Raw genomic sequence first — 19,379 nt, forward strand, 5'->3', positions numbered from 1 at the left:
AAAATGAAATGAATTTATTGCTACTGCAAGACAGCTACTCAAGTGTTTGCCACTACCACTCCTGGGTAAGAACTGTCTCACAGAAAATGACTGTTCCATTCCCTTTTTGAACATTTGAATGCATGAAAGAGGCAGGTATAGTTGAGCTCTGATATGCAGAGAAGGGGTTTGTACCTTAAGATACTGTATATCCTTGACTGATGTGAGCTCAGGAAGCCCTGCAGTCAACATCAAGGCAAAGAGAGTGATGAAGAGATTCCCGTGCCGTCGTAAAATCAGATATGCATCCTCACAACACTGGCGGAACCTTTAGTTGATGTCACAAATTACAAGAACATGATGTCAGAGAGGAGAAAGCAAATTTCATAAAAGAAAATGAGAGAGACATATCTAGACTTTCCATAAAAGCTGAACATTTTCTCTTGAACCAAATGTTTAGCTTCTTTGGAAATTGTTCCAGGACTAAAATTTACACAAAATAAATCAAGCTCTCAAAAATCACACGTATCTTTTTCAAAAACAAAACTAAATAGAAACTCTATAGGCTTTTAAATTTTATGAGGCAAGTAAGAATGATTCTAAAACAAGTGATAATTACAATACATGAGGATTTCTGAACACAGTTCTACTTCTGGATTCTAGATTTGTGGTATGACTCTAGAGGCGAATTTCTTTAATGTCCCCAAAATCAGTGTCAATGCTTTTGCACTGCACCTCCCTGTCATCATCCTTCTTTCCCCCCTTCAAGATGGTCATTCAAGAAGACCATCCAAGTCTAATTTTGCCAAAGGAAAAAATGAACCCAGAGGTATATTCTGTAGAAACACAAGCAGGACTAGAAATGATACTAGCATTTATTTGGTAAGACTATTACATGAATTGGTTGCATCATATAACATACCTCTATCACAATAGCCCTGAAATTTAATTATTCTTGTCCCCATTTTAAGGCGAACAAAAATATTAAACTACATTCATCCACTTAAAAAAAGATGAAGAAACAAAGGAAGACAAGTAAAGTGCCTGGAAACATATCAGGAGCAAGGAAGAGATCAGAGATTACAAAGTCTGTCTGTGAGCCCCGGCTCCCTTACTGTACTCCACACTGAATGACAGCAAAATGCCTGTTCTCAGCATCTCATCAGCAAATGTTTTAACAGTTTCCAGAGTTTTCTAAGACAGATAAAAGGCGGTATACTATTGGAATTAAACACAGTAACTTATTTCAAATTTCTAGTTACTCTTCTTTGAGTATGTGAATTACAACATGGATCTAAGAGGCAAATTCTCATCAAAACCCCATCAGCAGACTGAATATCCCCCAGACCTAAATACTCCTCCACAAAAAAATGCAAGTCAGACAAGAAAACATTAGGTGTGCAGACACTTGACATGAAGGCAATACTCACCGACCAAACTTTTCTGTGTTTCCTGTTTTTCCTTGTTGAATCACATGAATGAAATCATAGGTAAGAATAAAAGGCACCCGCTCCCTTTTAATACCAAATTTAGACTTAAAATTTCCAAGAATATGTCCAAAATCAATGTGGAAGAGCTGGAAAACAAATGGGATTTAATTACCCTTGTTTTTCTGGTGGGTTCTAAAAATAGAAAGTCCAGATCTCAGCAGTCCCAGGTCCCCATGCACTGCATCCCCACTCGCTGAGCCCTTCTCTCGTTCCACAGCGTACTGGGCGACTTGGGAAGAAAGTACATCTAATACATTCAGATGTCTTTTATATTCAACAAAAACCCTGATACAGTGGAAAAGGCAAGTCTTTAAAATGAACAATACATCCAAATAATAAACATGTCTAATTTTTAAAAAATCAAATAGTTCTACACATAGAACTATTTCTATATATAGAAATATATAATATATTGAATAGTTCTAATATAAATTAATAGTTCTACATATAGAAACATAACAAAAACAGGATATTATTGCCCCACCAGCTCACTCATCACTGTGAGTGCTACTACTTTGAGCAATAACGTCTCCCAACTGTTTCATGTATTTTTCCTGGTATCTGCTGCCATTTTTCTAAATGATATGTTCATATTTATTTTTCACTTCCTAATTTCAGATTACTGTTTTTATCATGAATGATAAAGATTTAGTACCCTTGGGCCAATGTCATGCCATACAACGTGGCACATCATACCTTAATTTCTGGTCAAATCAACATTCAATATTTATACTGTTCAAACTACGTAAATACATTTCAAATCTAAGCCAAGTGGTAGTGGTATACTAGGACGACATTTCTTTTTTTTTGTTCACCTTTTTCCTCAACAAAACCTTTCTTTCTTTTCTTTCTTTCTTTTTTTTTGGACTTAGGCTCTATGACCCTATCATGAACTATTCCCAAAATCTGAAACATCTAAAAATCATTTTCAAAACATTTTCCCACCTAGACAGGTAATCTAGGGCTGCTGTACAACCATCATCCTGAGCTCTCCCTTTAACTCTTGTTCCATTTGAAGTCCCTGTTTTCCAAGTCCCACATCACATTCTCATGGTTTAGGCCAGGGTTTTAAAATATTGGCACTACTGACATTTTGGGCCCAATAATTCTTTGTTGTGAGGTTCTCTCCTATACACTATAAGATGTTTAGAAGCATTCCCTAGCCTCTACCAACTAGATGCCCGGTAGAATACCATTTCCCCAGTTATTACAACCAGAAATGTCTTCAAATATTGACCAATGTCTCCTGAGGGCAAAAGCACCCCAATTAAGAACTACTGGTTTATACCCTTGTTTTGGTGGATATCCTATTCTGGTAGCCTCCTTATGCTACCAGAAAAGACGCAAAGGAGATACAGCTTTTGAGACCCTGTATGTTTGGAAATCTCTTTATTCCACCTTTGTACTTTATTCATAGTTTGATTAGAATTCTAGGTTAGAGATCATTTTCTCTCAAAATTATGAAGGCTAGCTTCCACTCTCTTATAGTTTCCAATGTTGCTATTGAGAAACCAAGTCTTTCTGACTCCAAGTATGTGGACTGCTGGGTCTCTGGGAAGGTTTTAATGTCGTCTCTTTATGCCCAATGCAATGAAATGTCATGGTGAAAGGCCTTAGTGAAGCTCTTTTCATCCACTATAAAGGAACTTTTGTGTTCTATTGACTGGATATTCATGAACATCAGGATTTAGGACATTTTAAATATTATTTGCTTGGGAAGTTCCTTCCCTTGTTACTTCTTTCTGGAACTCCTTACTTACTTCTGGAACTCCTATTATGGTGATGGTGAACCTCCCTGGACTGATTCACTATCATTACTGGATATTCATTCCTTCTTCAATTATTTATCGATATTTTTGGTTCTCTTGGGATATTAAGGGGCAATACAGAGCATGGTGGCTAAAAAAGCAGAATCTGAGCAAAATGACCAGGATGTAAATCCTGGTGTGTCTGTTGCCTCAATTTTCTCACTGGTGAATGGCAAATACCCTATCATTTATTCTGCAAGGTTGTCCGGAGGATTGAAGAAGTTAACTGAAGAACTAAGAACTGTGCCTTCCAAAGTAAAGAGTTCAATAAATATTAGCTAATCTTTAGATTATACTAATTCTACTTTAACTTTTTATTTGTCCCTCCTTTTAAGTTCTAAGAACTCTATTTTCTGTTTTTTTTTTTTTAAGAATCCTATTATTACTTATAGATGTCTTGTTTCTTTGGTTTTGATTTATTAATCATCATCCTTTTACTGCAGTTATTTGTTTCCCCAGGTTTTTTTTCACCCTTTTTGCTTTGATATCTATCTTTCATGTTAGAGGCTTCCCTCAAATTTCTGCTAATGCTTGGTTAACCATTCATGTTTAACAATGAATCATGAAAAAGCTGAATGAAAATTCTGTGTACATGGTAGGACTACTGATTCGTGGGATTTCTTGCAAAATGACTGGAGGGAATCTCAAATGTCAGGATCTGTTGGTCTTTTTGTTGGAACCAACCACATTCTCTTAAAAAGAATCATCAAGACTCCTGCTGAGAATGCAGATGTACACACCTGGTTGCTAGTGTTCTTGGAGCAAAGCAAGCCAAAGTGGCTGTGGATTGTATCATTTAGTATGCCAACTTTCACTTCATCCCTGTTTTTAATACAGTATCTTTCCCTCAGCTTCTGTAGAATGCATGAGTCAGAAGAATCACCTTCTTCAGAGAATAAATCTATCTCCATTGTGGAGGTGGGAAAGAGACATGAGCACCTAATTGCTCTGTATATAAACTGCCAGTCAATCCTATTCCCATCTACACCTTCTGCAGTACCTTGTGCATCAGGTTCCAAAGCTTTTCTCAGACTGACAAAGCCCTCTAAAAGTATTTAGGTTTCAATTTTTCTCAGCTATGCTAAGTCATTGCCAGTTTTTCATCATGTTTTCTATCATTCCCAAATCTGCTGATGTCTCTCACCCACTGGGCCCTCTTCTCCTATTATTTTTGACTTCTTGGATTTACACATTTCTTACCTTAAGATCGTATTAGAAGGGTGTCAGAAAGAATAAAGAAAAACCTATGTGTTCAATCTGATTCACCAAAAGTCTGAGGGAATCCTTTTAAGTGTGAACACAAAGCTGAACTATCAGAGCCCAAGGCAGAACTACCTAAATCTCTCAGAAGGTATAAACTCTGGTTTCCACCTACAGCCAGATTTCACACAGGGGCCTAAAGATTTTCATTCTGGAATGTGCCTCTCGTGGCAGGAAATTCCAAAAGTGGCTAAACTAAAAAAATTATCCCAAATATCTGATCTGTCTTTGTTTACTATAAAAGAATTAACAAAAAAACATAAGTCACTTGGAAATATAAAAAAATTCTTCATCTGAAAACAGCTTCTTCATAAACAATCTGATCTACTTCCTGGCTACCCCAAAATGTTATTATTTCCCATGTATATTTGATGTTCTAAAAGAGAAAATGGCTCAAGCAGAGTTCATCCCAACTTTTTTCTTTTTAAAGCATTGGTTATCTTATTTAAAGTTAATACATTCTACACATCATCTGTTCCTTCTACTCTTAAGTACATATGTGTCCAAAATACAATTTCTTACACTGAAAGAATAAGTTACTTTTAAATAACCACAATAATTTTTTAAAATTTAAATAACTTCTCTTCACCTAACTTTGAGCAAACAATCAATGGACATATGAAGTAGATGGCATGTGAAATGAGGAGTGGGAAATCAAAAACAGACAAACGCATGACTCCAAGAATCACTAAAGAATCTGCCTGAGTTTCACAAGAGATTGTGTGATACATAAGTAAGTATCACTAAGGGCCTGGGGAACAGCTTACCTGGCCGTTTTTTTTGACCATGATGTTGTCACTGTGTCTGTCACCAATGCCAAGGACATAAGAAGCTACACAGTAGCCAGCACAGGACAGGGTAAACTCTTCAATGGCTCGGTCCAGGTCATCCCTGAACAAGAGAAAAAATAGAAGCAACAAAGGTCTTCAGCCTCCAAATGGGTAAGATAAGACCCAATTCACACTTGCTTCCTCTAATTGGGAGAACTGCCAAAAATATATGAGTACAACATGCTGGATCAGCCAAGAGAATGAGCATATTGTCACAGGAACAAGGGCAGAGAGGAGTGGGCAGGCTGACTGAAAGCCCTAAAACAAATGGACCTCAGCCATTCAAATTGCTGTGTCCTGGGGTCATATTTCAGTGCAGATGGAAATAGGTTCATATGCACAGAAATGAGAGGAGCCCATAGCTTTACTGGGTAATGTTGGGGCTTTGGAACATTTTGGTCAGTTTTGACCTAAGACCTAAGAGTTTCATATTTAAGAGTTAAGTTTTGCAGTTCCAATCATTCATGTCACTGATTTAAATTAGAAGTGAGTAATACAGACCCAACAGAGACAAGATAGAAATTTGTAAACTGATATATACAAGTCCTCTGACTTTGCCAATAATAAAATTTAAGTCTGACTTTGAAATCTTTAGTCAAAAATACTTACAGAATGTTTACTCCTCACTGTGATAGTCCTTAATTTCCTAAATATTAGGGTGTTTCCAACATGATATCCATAAAAAACACAAATCCAAGCACTTAATTTTTTAGTGTGGAGAGATCACTGTCTACAAAGTCATTTACTTCTACTGTAAAAATCTATTGAGAACTCACTTAAGCTCACACATTCACATAATTACAGAAGTCGATGCATTTAAACAAAAACTTATAGTATTTTTAAAATATTTAAACTTTGGAATTTAAGATCTAGATAAAGTATAATTTAGTGCTAATCATCTGTAAGACTTTAGGAAGGCCTATATTGTCATTTTGATCTAACCTCAAATGAAGCAACAACAAATAACAGTAATACTTCCTCTAGGACACTGATGATTCTAACTGGGAGAATAGTTATTTGATTGTTTTTGTTCAGAAAAATAATAAACAAAATAAACAAACCCAGAATTGTATTCTTTAAGCCAGTTCAGAAGGGCATCTTTATTGAAGGCTGCAGCAGCAGCCACATTGCTACTGTTGAGCTGAATGTCAGCAATTGTCTCAGAGGTGCTCACAACTTCAATGAGGCCAGAGCGATCTCCTGTTGCTAAACAGCCATAAGGCAACATCCTGAAAGGGAAAAAAAATATGAGCATAAGGAGTCACATGTCTATATTATCCATTAAAGTAAATATTAAGAGTAAGTTTTTTCTTTGATTTTTAAAAAATGTTTATTACTATCGATACCCTTGCCATTACTATATTATTATCATGTGGAAAAATAAAAGTTCTACCTTCTGTTAGGAAGTAAATTTCTTGGCCAACAGAAGCAGTAATTTACTAGAATTCCAATATGCCAGCTAAATATGTAATCTATTATCTCATTATTCTGGTGAAATATTCTATTTGTTTGTATAGGTGGACAGAAGCACATTAGATATAAGAGAAGTTTTTCATTTTTTACTCTATATATTGCGGAAGGGAACCACCCTTAATGGAGCACCTACCAGGTAATACATAGCAGGATAAGTGCTCCATATTAGCTTAGTTAATAGCAACTCCATCCTTTCACGTGTTCAAGCCCACAACCTTACGGTCATCTTCGACTCTTTCTCTCAGGCCCAACATTTACCTATCTTAAATGTGCATAGAGTCCAAGTACTGCTCTGCCTCCACCATTCCTTCTGCTACCACCCTGGTCCAAATAACCATCAATCCTTAATAACTCAACAGTTTCCTAATTACTCCCAGCTCCCACATCAGAGTTCGTTTTAGATGAAATGACGACATAATCTATCTAACAGATACTCATATTATGTCACTCTCCTGATTGAAATAATCTGCAAGGCTTCCCACCTCATAATGAAAGCTAGTATGGCTGCCATAACTCACAAGGCCTTCAATATACTTCTCCTTCACTTCTCCTAGTATCCTCTCCTTGCTCACTTTGTTCAGATAACACTGGCTTCTCTGCTATTCTTCAAACATATCAGGTAAAATACTCTCTCTGCCTGGATCATTCTTCCCCAAGACATTTACACGGCTTACTCCCTTGCCTTTTGGAAATCTTTGCTCACATGTTACCATCCCAGTGAAAAATTCCCAGATCATCCTATTAAAAATAGCAACACACTATCTGTGACACAGTACTTGCTATCTCTTCTCTGCTTTATTTTCCTCTATAGTCCTCAACACTATCCAATACCCTGTACATTTTATGTATTAGTTTATTGTCTGACTCCACCATTAAGGTGGAAGTTCCATCAGACAGGGACACTCTGTTCAATACTGTATCTTCAGTGCCTGAGAATGAGCCTGGCACAAAACAGGCACTCAATAAATACTTTTTAACTTTATTTTTACTGTTGACACTATTACAGATATCTCCATTTCCCCCTATTTACCCACCTCCACCCCACCCTTACCCCCACTTCCCTCTGGCCATCAGCACACTGTTCTCTGTGTCTATGGGTTATGCTTGTTCTTCGGCTAATCCCTTCAGTTTCTTTCATTCAGTCCACCCTTCCCCCTTCCTCTCTGACAGCTCTCAGTCTGCTCCATGTATCCATGTCTCTGTTTCTATTTTGTTTGTCAGCTTATTTTGTACATTAGATTCCACATGTAAATGAGATCATATGGTATTTGTGTTTCTCTGACCAGCTTATTTCACTTAGCATAATAATCTTCAGGTCCATCCAAGCTGCTGCAAAAGGTAAGATTTCATTCTTTTTATGGTCGTGCAGTGTTCCACTGTGTAAATGTACTACAGCTTTTTTATTCACTCATCTACTGGTGGGCACTTGGGCTGTTTCCAGAGCTTGGCTATTGTAAATAACAGTGCCATGAACACAGAGGTGCGTATATTCTTTGGAATTGGTGTTTCAGGATTCTTAGGATATATTTCTAGAAGTGGGATCTCTGGGTCAAAAGGAAGTTCCGTTTTTAATTTTTTGAGGAAACTCCATACTGTTTTCCATAGTGGCTGCACCAGTCTGCATTCCCACCAACAGTGCACAAGGGTTCCCTTTTCTCCACACCCTCTCCAGCACTTGTTTGTTGATTTATTGATGGTAGTCTGGCAAGCATGAGGTAATAGCTCATTATGGTTTTAATCTGCGTATCTCTGATGACTAGTGCTCAGTAAAAAAATTTGAACATTTGAATGAATAAACAAGTTTAATAACAAAATCCTTATAAAGCTGCCAATTTTACAAATGAGAAATAAAAAAATTTGCAAAAAGTCATACATTTAACTAAGTAAAAGATCCAGTGCTTAAAACTATGCCTGTGTGGCCCTAAAACTAAATTTTTAACCTCACACAGTCACCAGGGTCCCTGAATATAAAAGAAGCCTCTAAGGCTGCTTCTTATGCAAAGCAGTTTTTGCCCAGTTGATGGTAGCATTTTGTTTTGATGTGCACTTCTATTATCCCTAGTGAAAACTAAAACTTTCTCAGCTCTCTTTAGCCATTTTAAGAATTTCCTTTACGAATCAGGTTTACAGTTGTTCCTATGAGAAAAGAAGTGCAGGTTATCACTATTAAAATAACTTTACTAACTCGTTTCACATACAACTGTAAACCTATTTTTGCCCACCCCTGTTTATTAATAATATCCTTTTCTCATTCTGGTTGCAAACATTTTCTTCTGTTTTCTAAAAACTGTATTCTCATTAGAACAACTCCAAAATGGAATGAGATACCTTGGAAAGATCTAATAAAAGTTGGGTAACTACAGAAAATGCGATGCGTAGAATTCATGAATTCCATAAGTATTTGGGTGTAGCTATGTGCCAAGCGTTGTGTTAGCTGCTGGTGATACAGAAATGAGTAAACAACCAGCTGCTCATTGAGAGAAACCACAAAGGCACAAATGTACTACACGTGAGAAGTGCCACAAGAACGTGCCAAGTGTTAAGTAAGGTCTCTGTGAGGAGAGTACAAGAGGAGCACAAAAGCAAGGCGAGAAGAAACAGTCAGTGTTGGAAAGACCAGGCAGTGTTCTTCAGGCCATCTAAAGACTTTTGTCATTCCCCTAAATGCAATGAAAAAGCTCTTGAAGGACGTTATGAAAGACAGAAAGAGAGAGAGAGAGAGAAAGAGCGCGAGAGAGAATGTGAGTGTGTTAGTGCATGTAAAAATCAAGTAAAAGTAGGGAGTTTTATTACGTAGTTCCTAAATTTCCTTCCAACAATTTAACTAATTTATGCCCCTTTAAGCATTTTCCTAGTTCTAGCAAAATAAAGAGCAGAGTTGTCAAAGTACATATTGGCCATCTGATACACCAACAGACTGCTTTACATCTCATTATTAATTTATTTCTCCTTTTAAGAATGCACCTCTCAATAAGATAGGTAGTTATAGTACATGAAAGGTTTTTACCGATACCCTTTATCCTTATCATGACACACACACATGTGAAGTAAACACTGCCCAATTAAAGTGCACTTTGGCTCACTTTCCTGCATCTCCTCCTACCCCGCTTGCAGCCAAACTGGGCAAAAGTCCAACAACTTCCTCTTCAAAAGCAGGCAATGATGAAAGCATTCAGTGTCTTGAGGATGGAACACTCACAATGGGAAGGAAAAAACATTCCTGTCTGAGAGACAGTTTGACACAAGTCAAGCTGGGGACAAACCCTGACCATCTGACATGGGCCTCCTTTGCACTGAACGTCTACACTTCTTATAAAGGCATGACAACAATTAGTAATGTTTACCTTCCTTTCTTAGACTCTCTGACCCAAGGAGTAATTTGCTACCTTTCCACTAAAGCAAGAATTAAAATATGAAATAAATTCTACAGTGGGAGGCAGCTCCATATCCCTACTCTTAATGGCTATGTAGAAAGTTTTCTTTGGCCTTAACTCTGACACATTCACCTAAGTCTGCATGGTACCTTAGCCCATTGCCTTCAGAGAAGGAGAAGTGTAACAACTTTTCCTAATGACTGCTTTAATTCCATCTTCTTCCTTCATTCTTCTGAGACTACTGATACCAGTGTCATTCAAGTAATGCTGTGTAGCTCTCTTAAAAGCAAAGTAAACTCAATTAAAGCAACTCAGATATAAGTCACAATAAAGACAAGTGTCCAAAATTTAATATCACGTGTCTTTATGGGTATGGGGATGGGGGATAGGCAGTGTGGAGGACTGTCAACTCTAAAAAGGCCAGACAGTAGAAAACATACTGGACTTGACAGAAAAGGCTAACTGCCTATTATTTGTTAAGCAAAGAAGGTCAGGATGTTCTAACATATTGATGCCTTACAAATGTTCTAATTTGAAATGAAAGAGGCCCAAAGAGTATTTTGAGACATCAGGGAAAAATGAAACTGAGAAGTATGCACCTTGATTCATGCTAAAATGTCATTGTTACAAGTACTGAAATATTGTGATCATAATAGTACTGTATACAGAAGGTACATTAGATTTTAGATTGAACTTAAGAGAGTGTGTGCTATGTGACCCAGTTTAACCTGAACAGCTGGCCAAAAGAAAAACAAACACAATAGGAACACTGGAGCACATATATTTATAGAAACAGTAAAAAAATGTTTGGTGAGAAAAAGGTACTAGTTTAAAAATGAACTCAAAAGAATTAAAGTCCTGCATATTTTTTTTAAACATGGGGTCAGAGTACAAAAAGTCAGCAAAGGTCTCACTAGATAGGCAAGTTCCTTTTTCTCATTAGACACATACTACTTCCCGTAAGACAGACACCAGGTTTATTTCTAGCACTCCCACATGTGGCTGCCTCCCCTTGCCTGAGGTCACAATGAACTTCATATGATGATAAATGTGCTTTATATTTTAATAGAATATAAAGTCAAAACTAAGAGGAGAGAATTTAGTTGAGGTTTTCAGTTAGACTGATGGAACTAAGGGCAAAGTCTTTTGTTCAACCATTTATACACATAACTGAATAAGACTCATCACATGGCCTGAATCTGCTCTTAGCAAAAGGAGACCACTGTGTAGTTTACATGCTAACCTTGAAAAGAATCAATGAGTTACTAGCCTAAGCATGGAAAGTTTGACCAATTTTTTTATAGTATAAGTCAAGTAAAAACATTTTATCAGGGTTTACTTTTAGGGAATGGTCTGTAAAACTTCTGCTGGAATAAGCCACATAGTAAATATTTCAAGCACTTCAGACTATTAGGTTATTACTCAATTCTGCAGTTTACAGCATAAAACTGGTCATAGACTATATGTAAACAAATGGGTTTATGGCTATGTGTCAATAAAACTTTATATACAAAAAAAGCCAGCACAGATCCCTCTGGGATAATGTACCTCAGGCAGAGTTTCTCACAATCACCCAGTCATCTTATCTATGCAGTATTTCTTATAGGGGCTGACTGAAAAATTTGCCACCTATTCAAAACTAGTATCCATTTGTAAAATTCCTCCTCATTTAAAAGAGAAACACTATCATTTACGGTGCTCAAAAGGTCCTTTATAGAGATGAACCATAATCCCTCTTCCTTATTCCAGTCATATCTTGTATCTCATGAAAAGAACAATACCCATAGCAAATTGTTCTTTCTACTTGAACGGTACTGCAACAAGTGTACCCTGAAGGTTTAAAACTGGAAAACTTTCTTTAAAAAAAAAATCAATGGGGAGAGAAGAGGGAATTTCAGGGGGGAATGGGTAGGGTTTACAGGAACAAATTTGGAGGACACATGGACAAAAACTAGGGGTGAGGGGTAATGGGGGGAAGAGGGGAGGGTTGGGTGGGTGGGCTGGAATGGGAGTAAGTGGGAGAAAACTGTACTTGAACAATGATTAAAATAAAATTAAAAAAAAATCAATGGGAAAAAACCCACATATTTTGGGCACCAGAACACTTTGATAAACAAAGGGTTATAAGATCTATCTTACCATAACTATCTTCCACTTAGACTGTAAAATAATAGAAAGGCATAAAGTTTAAAGTCTGACAGAGATGGATTTGAATCTAGCTCTAGTACTTAATATTTGTTACTAGACACAGACAACAGTGTGGGGTTACCAGAAAAGGAAGCTGGGGGAGGATGAAGAGGGTAAAGTGGGTCAAAGTGAGGAGACTAGATTTTGGGTGGTGAGCACACAATGCAGTATACACACAGATAATATATCAGAGAATTGTACACTTGAAACTTATATAATGTTATTAACCAATGTCACCCCAATAAATTTAATTTTTAAAATATATCTCTAAGATAATTGTAGCCCTGAGTGGGTAGCTCAATTGTTTAGAGCATCGTCCCAATACATCAAGGTTGTGGGTTCAATCCCTGGTCAGGGGAGATATAAGAATCAATCAATGAACACATAAATAAGTGAAACAAATCTCTCCCTCTCTCTCCCCCCCACCTCTCTGTCTCTCTTTCTCTCTCTCTCAAATCAACTTAAGATGTTTCTCTCCCTCAAATCAATGTAAAAAAGATAATTGTATGGGGAAGGATTTTTAAAAAATAATTTAACAAAAAGCACAGACCTTAAATGAACCTACGTAATTTATAGCAGGGAAACACGATACTTATAAATACTGAAAATATACTAACCCTAACTACTCATAAAGGAGTGAAAATTAAAATTCTATGAGATACCATGTTATATCCATTAGATTTGAAAAAAAATAGGAGATGTGGGTGCTAACACAACACTGATACAACTTTTGGGGGAGGTAAAGTTGAAAATACACATGCCTTGTGACACTGCAATTCTACTTCTGGCTATATAAAAGAATCTTCAATACATAAACAGAAATATATTTAGGAGTGTATAAGCTGTAGGGCTTTGGGAGGGTGGGGGCAGGGGGATGAACACAAATAGATATTAATAGGGGAGTGGATAAATTTTTATATTTATTCAAAGCATTAACAGAGAAGTGAAAATAATGTAGAACCTCCCATATTAATCTTGATAAAACTCAGAAAAAGGTGAGAAAAAAGTGAACTGTAGAAGTTACATGCAATATGATGGCATCTATTTATAAAGTTCAAAACATGCAACCCTGGCTGGTGTGGCTCAGTGGACTGAGTGCTGGTCTGTGAAGCAAAGGGTTGCCAGTCTGATTCTCAGGGCACATGCCTGGGTCGTGGGCCAGGTCCCCAATTGGAGGCGCGTAAGAAGCAAGCACACATTGATGTTTCTCTCCCTCTCTTTCTCCCTCCCTTCCCCTCTCTGAAAATAAGTAAATAAAATCTTTCAAAAAGAAATGATAATGCTTTAAAAAAGAATTAGATAAGTGATAAAAGTTAAACATAATTAACTACCATTTGAAAAGTTTAAAAACTCTATGGACCTATATTACATCATGAAATATGCTTAATGTTTTTTTTTCCTCCTTGACTGAAGGAGATTACCATTGTAGAAAACTAAAGAAACAGACAAACAAAGGTGTATGGGGTGGGGAGAGGATGGGGGAAGGAAATAATCTTTAATCACCATCACCTAGAAATGACCGTTATGATTTTAGATTCTGTCAACTATTTGACTTTTTAACATGGCTGAAATAATTTTATAATAGTACTTTTGCATCATACTTATTCCATTTGATATTTGAAGGTAAGCATTTTCACCAAATTGTTAGCAATTCTTTATAAACAATATTTCTAAGATATTTAAGATATTTGGTCATACTGAAGAAGCTCATGATTTTTTAAGCCCTTATTCTACCTCTAAGCAAATGTTTAGCCCAAGTGTTCATCAGGAGATGAGTACATAAAACAGCTCTGATACATTTACACAATGGAATACTTCTCAGCAGTAAAAAAGAAAATTTTATCCTTTTTAATAGTGTGGATGGACCTGGAGAATGTTATCCTTGATGAAATAAGCCAGTCAGAGACAAAAATACCACATGATTTCACACATATGTGGAATCTAGTGAACAAATTGCATTAACAAAGAAAAGACAGACAGACTCATAGAAAGCAGGCTGACAGCTTTAGAGGATGGTTGGGGAGTGGAAGGATGGAGCAAAAAGAGAAAAAGATCTCACGGACACGAACAACAATGTGGTGACTGTTTTGAGGAGGGGGATGGGTGGAGATGGAAGAGGGTGTAAAGGGGATAAATGGTAATGGAAAAAATACAATAAAAGAACTAACTACTAAAAATGAATAAACAACAATTTCAAAAGGGTGGTCCAATTTTTAAATTTATAAATAAAGCAAGAATATCTTTGTACATAAATCTCTGTCCACATTTCTCATTTGAAAGTAAGTTCTGGAAATATTGGATACAGGGTATCATTTAACAAAAATCTTTGCTAGGATATCAGTGACATTCAATTGTTCCTGTAATCTGTACTTTTACATTGGAACTGACAGTATTCACATAATTATTAATTTACTTATTTTATCTTATGTGACTAGCCTTTTCACATTTTTCCCATATAGTTTTATGAGCTCTTTAAATATTTAGGATTACTATCTCTCATCCTGTTTGTTATGATATGGGCAGTGTGAGGGCTAACTTAATTTTCTTGGCCGACATACAAATTTCGCATTTTTATGTAACTATACCAACATTTTGTTTGCAATTATCTTCATCGGTTCTTTACTGTAGAATATCTGGTAATTAAACTTTTAAAATCCATTATGTTTCCTTTTGTCCGTTGCCATAAATCTGTCTTGTTTATCCCTTTCTTGTCTACCAGCTAATAATGGTGGCAAGCTAAAAACCCTCAAAGTCCACCTAAACTCTTCACCATCAGGAAGGCAGAGAAATTGGTGATAATAGGCTAAGGAGATGAGCAGTCCTTTCTCTGTCCTTGTCACTCTCATAACCACCAGCGAATTCTCCTTGAGAGCAACTTCAAAACCACAGAGGTTAGACTGTGACTCTTGTTGTCTGTCCAGGCCTTACTGGAAGTAATCCTATTCTTTTTCTTGAATTTACCATCACATGGATAGTTTTATACCTGATGAGGTTTAAGTAAGTTATATATCTGAGAGTACACTGTAAACTGTAAAATGCTATACAGATTATGAAAAATTAATAATAACAGGAGGGAAGGAATCAACAAGTTTTTGCAATTTTGCTATGGAAGGAATATGAGGCAAAAACAATTAATCAGAAACCTCACCGAAGATCCAAACCAGCTTCTTTCCAGAGTAAATCCATCAAGCGCAGCATTTGGAGTGTTAGCATATCCTGTCGTAAGTCTAAGGGGAAAAAACACTGCATTATTACAAATGCTTCCCATTTTATGACTGCCAACATTAATTCAAGATCAGCTATTTCAGCCAGAAGTAACTAAAACCATTGACAAATGCTGTGCTATCTTTTTAACCAAAATTTTAATATTGACCATATTCATTATGTCAAATATTAGGTTTGTTGGTTAGAATGTCCTTGCAACACTATTTCAGAAATTAAGTGTAAAAATAGTCTTAATGTTTACCATGTATAAACTACTATACTAATTGTATGGATGTTGTAATACAGTTATAACACAATAATGCTATATTAAAGCATCCACACAATCCACACTAAAGTTTCTCCTTTTTTAATTTTAGGGATATACAGGAAGTTCTTCTGAATTACATAAATAATAATTGAATGATGGGTTTATAAAACAGTAATACTTGATTTTATTTATAATGTCTGGGGTAATTTAAAAGTTAACAGAGGCTGTGAATGTAGTAACTTTTACATAATGACATTCATATGCTCAAGTGATGTTAAGTGTCAGCAAAATACTACAAGTTCTTTTAAAAATAGTTGTAAGCACATATTATGTTAAGCACATTTACTTGTTATCTCACATAATTCATTTTAATAACCCCAACATATAGATTTTATAATACTCATAGACACAAAGAATCTGAAGCTCAATGAAGTTTGCATGACTTGCCTGTAGTCACATAACTAATAAGTAGTAGCCCTCACAACCACCTTCTGGTTGGTGTGATTACTTCAGAGCCATTTCCTTTATAAAGTATGGGTCAGTTAGACATTTTAAAATACAAAATTATGGCAGCAATATAAAAATTGCTATCATTGAAATAAGATGTATGAATATATTATTGAAAATATTCTGTTGTACTTCACAAGCTTTTTACCAAAGGAATGGACAGACTTTGTATTTCGTGAGGGAAAGGGAGGAAGAAAAAGATTTAGGACATGCTGAATTCAACCTTACAACCATTAATAACTAGCTCTTTTGGCTATCATTCATTACACATTTACATATCAGCTTTCAGATAAAACAAAATAACAACAAATGAAGAAATACTAAAGGAATTTGGTTCTATAAAAACCTAGTACATACCATCACCATTTTTAAAAATCACTCCGACTGAATCCTCACCAAACACCTTGTTGTTGTACACCAGCCACAAAGGCTTCATTTTAGAATCCATGTATTTACACTTTTCAACACTGAAATCAGACAAGGGGGAAATTAGCTCACTTCAATGTAAAGATATGGTAAGACTATAATTTTGCCATGATATAGTAGGCTTGAGAGAACCCCTCACCTGTCCCAGAAGGGGCAGAAGTCAGAACTTCTGCAGAAGTCAGAACTAGAACATTTCCTCTTGGTAGAAAAGCAATCTGGGCGACAGTCTCGGTTGGCATATAGTGATGCCAGATGGACTGGACTGAAAACCCAGGTTTGCACCTCTTACTACCTACATTTAACATTCCTTCTTTTTCAGGCCTGGCTGGATAGTTCAGTTGGTTAGAGCATTGTCCCAATATGCCAAGGATGCAGGTTCTATCCCTGGTCAGGGCACATGTAAGAAGCAACCAATGAATGCATAAAATAAGGGGAACAACAAATCAATGTTTCTCTCAAAAATCAATAAATAATTTTTTAATTCCTCCTTTTTTTTCTTTCTTAAGTTTATGTTGTTATATGCGGTCATTAACAAACAGAACATATTATGGAATTAAAATTAGGGTTATTAAAAATTCATTCTTGATATCTTAAAAAGGAATCAACTTTGATTACTGATATACTAAATGCACGTTATTACTTTTATTACTTTTGTAGAGAATAAAAAAGTGGAAAATAATTTTTCCAAATTTATTCAAGATCTCATTTTGAAATAGGAAAGCTAATTAGTAAATAACTTTAAAATATGTTAACTATTAAATGACAAGTACCAATATTTTATTTAATAGGAGTTTCGACTCTTACAAACCAGTAATAGAAAATTTAATTACATACAATTGAAAGGAAATCAACTTGTAATGACTTACACTAACCCCACAGGTAAATTTAGCTAGCAGACATACATCTTATTGTACATAAGAATAACCTTCCAGGAGTTTTAAGATTTCCCTTCCTTAATTACATTCCACTTATTGGGGCTAACAGATGAACTTATTCCTCCTACAAGGCAGTCACTTTGAAATCCTTTCTTTATTGCTACTTTCATGTAAGATTCACTAAGTATATCACAGGCTGTCACTTACTGGAGTTCTGAGAGGATGACACATGGGTTCAGAGGTGACTGCAGGTCAGAGAGAGCTTCCCGGTAAGCATTCTGTTTTAAACAAGTGTGCATGGCCTCTTTCCCTTTGGCTCTGTTTAGCTTCACTGCATTCAGTTTGATTAAACTATTTAAAGTTTTTAACTTATTGAGTGCTTCAACCTGAAAAATAAGTTTTCCCACCACCAAAATTAATTCACGGTTAAAAATAATATACAGTACTATCATATAATTTGACCATATTAATCAGTAACCACTCCAACACACACACACATACCCAAACCAGCTAAAGTAAAAATGGTGCTTGGCTTACAACAGATACAATGGTATTAAAAAACTTACTTTTTCATTTGTTACTTAAAGCACCATTTTTCAAACTTTCTAAGACCATTTTCTTACCTGGAATCTTATAAATCAGAGAAAAGAAAAGGGACACAGATTGTGAGTAAGATAAGTATGGAACTTAAACTACTTAGAACTCTACAGCTCACTGAGCGAGCAACAGAATTTGAAACACTACAATTTGAAATGCAACTAATCTGAACCACTACATTTGGCCAACTCCATAGCATTAAGAGGAAAAGTTATATACAAGTAACCCTGGAGTTCCTGACATTCAATCTTACTACCTGCTTCTTATCATCACTCTTACATGGTGTCTTCTTGGTATATTTTCTCTTTCCACTAATGGTGAGTTAAAATGGATTGTTTTTGTAATAAATAAGATATAGACAGACACAGTATTTGGTGTCCAAATCTAAATTAATTACTTGTTTTTATAATGAGGTAACTGGCTACCAAAACATATGCAAATTTAAAAAAAGCTTATGCAAATAGTATAAGATGAATTAACAATGGCCAACCTAATCAAATCCGCTATGTTTAAAAGTCAACTTTGATTAATTACTGAGGGTGTTCGATGCTATATTATGTAAAATTCTGTAAGAGAGCCATGGCCAGCCATAAATCATAAGATTTTACCACTATGGCTGTAAAACTAGAAACAACTAATGATAAAAACAGAGTATGTGTGAGCTGTATATAACAAGCATATAAATATATATTTTTTAATTTGATTTCATTCTCTCTTTTTTTAAAGATTTTATTTATTTATTTGAAGGGAAGGGGGAGAGAGAGACAGACAGACAGACAGACAGACAGACATCAATGTGCGGTTGCTGGGAGTTATGGCCTGCAACCCAGGAATGTACCCTAGCTGGGAATCGAACCTGGAACACTTTGGTTCCCAGCCCGTGCTCAATCCACTGAGCTATGCCAGCCAGGGTATATATAAATATTTTTAAAATATATTTTATTGATTATGCTATTACAGTTGTCCCATTTCCCCCCTTCTCTCCCTTCCACCCTGTACTCCCTCTCCCACCCACATTCCCGCCCCCCGCTTTAGTTCATGTCCATGTGTCATACTTATGAGTTCTTTAGCTTCTACATTTCCCGTACTATTCTTGCCCTC

The 19,379-nt window shown here is 36.0% G+C and overlaps 1 protein-coding gene across 5 annotated transcripts in view; it reads right to left on the bottom strand.

The window, feature by feature from the left end:
- PIK3CB (phosphatidylinositol-4,5-bisphosphate 3-kinase catalytic subunit beta) overlaps positions 1–19,379 on the bottom strand; it is a 189,066-nt gene that overhangs the window by 5,872 nt on the left and 163,815 nt on the right. For all 5 annotated transcript variants that reach the window (XM_028517978.2, XM_028517981.2, XM_028517979.2 and 2 more), the window contains 7 exons: positions 17,889–18,067; positions 16,738–16,847; positions 15,550–15,628; positions 6,429–6,596; positions 5,305–5,428; positions 1,410–1,555; positions 175–307 (listed from right to left, as the gene is read on the bottom strand). In XM_028517978.2, coding sequence (XP_028373779.1) covers positions 175–307; positions 1,410–1,555; positions 5,305–5,428; positions 6,429–6,596; positions 15,550–15,628; positions 16,738–16,847; positions 17,889–18,067 — 939 coding nt within the window. The remainder of the gene's footprint in view (positions 1–174; positions 308–1,409; positions 1,556–5,304; positions 5,429–6,428; positions 6,597–15,549; positions 15,629–16,737; positions 16,848–17,888; positions 18,068–19,379) is intronic.

This window comes from Phyllostomus discolor, chromosome 7 (genome assembly GCF_004126475.2).
Source record: "Phyllostomus discolor isolate MPI-MPIP mPhyDis1 chromosome 7, mPhyDis1.pri.v3, whole genome shotgun sequence".
Taxonomy (NCBI): domain Eukaryota; kingdom Metazoa; phylum Chordata; class Mammalia; order Chiroptera; family Phyllostomidae; genus Phyllostomus; species Phyllostomus discolor.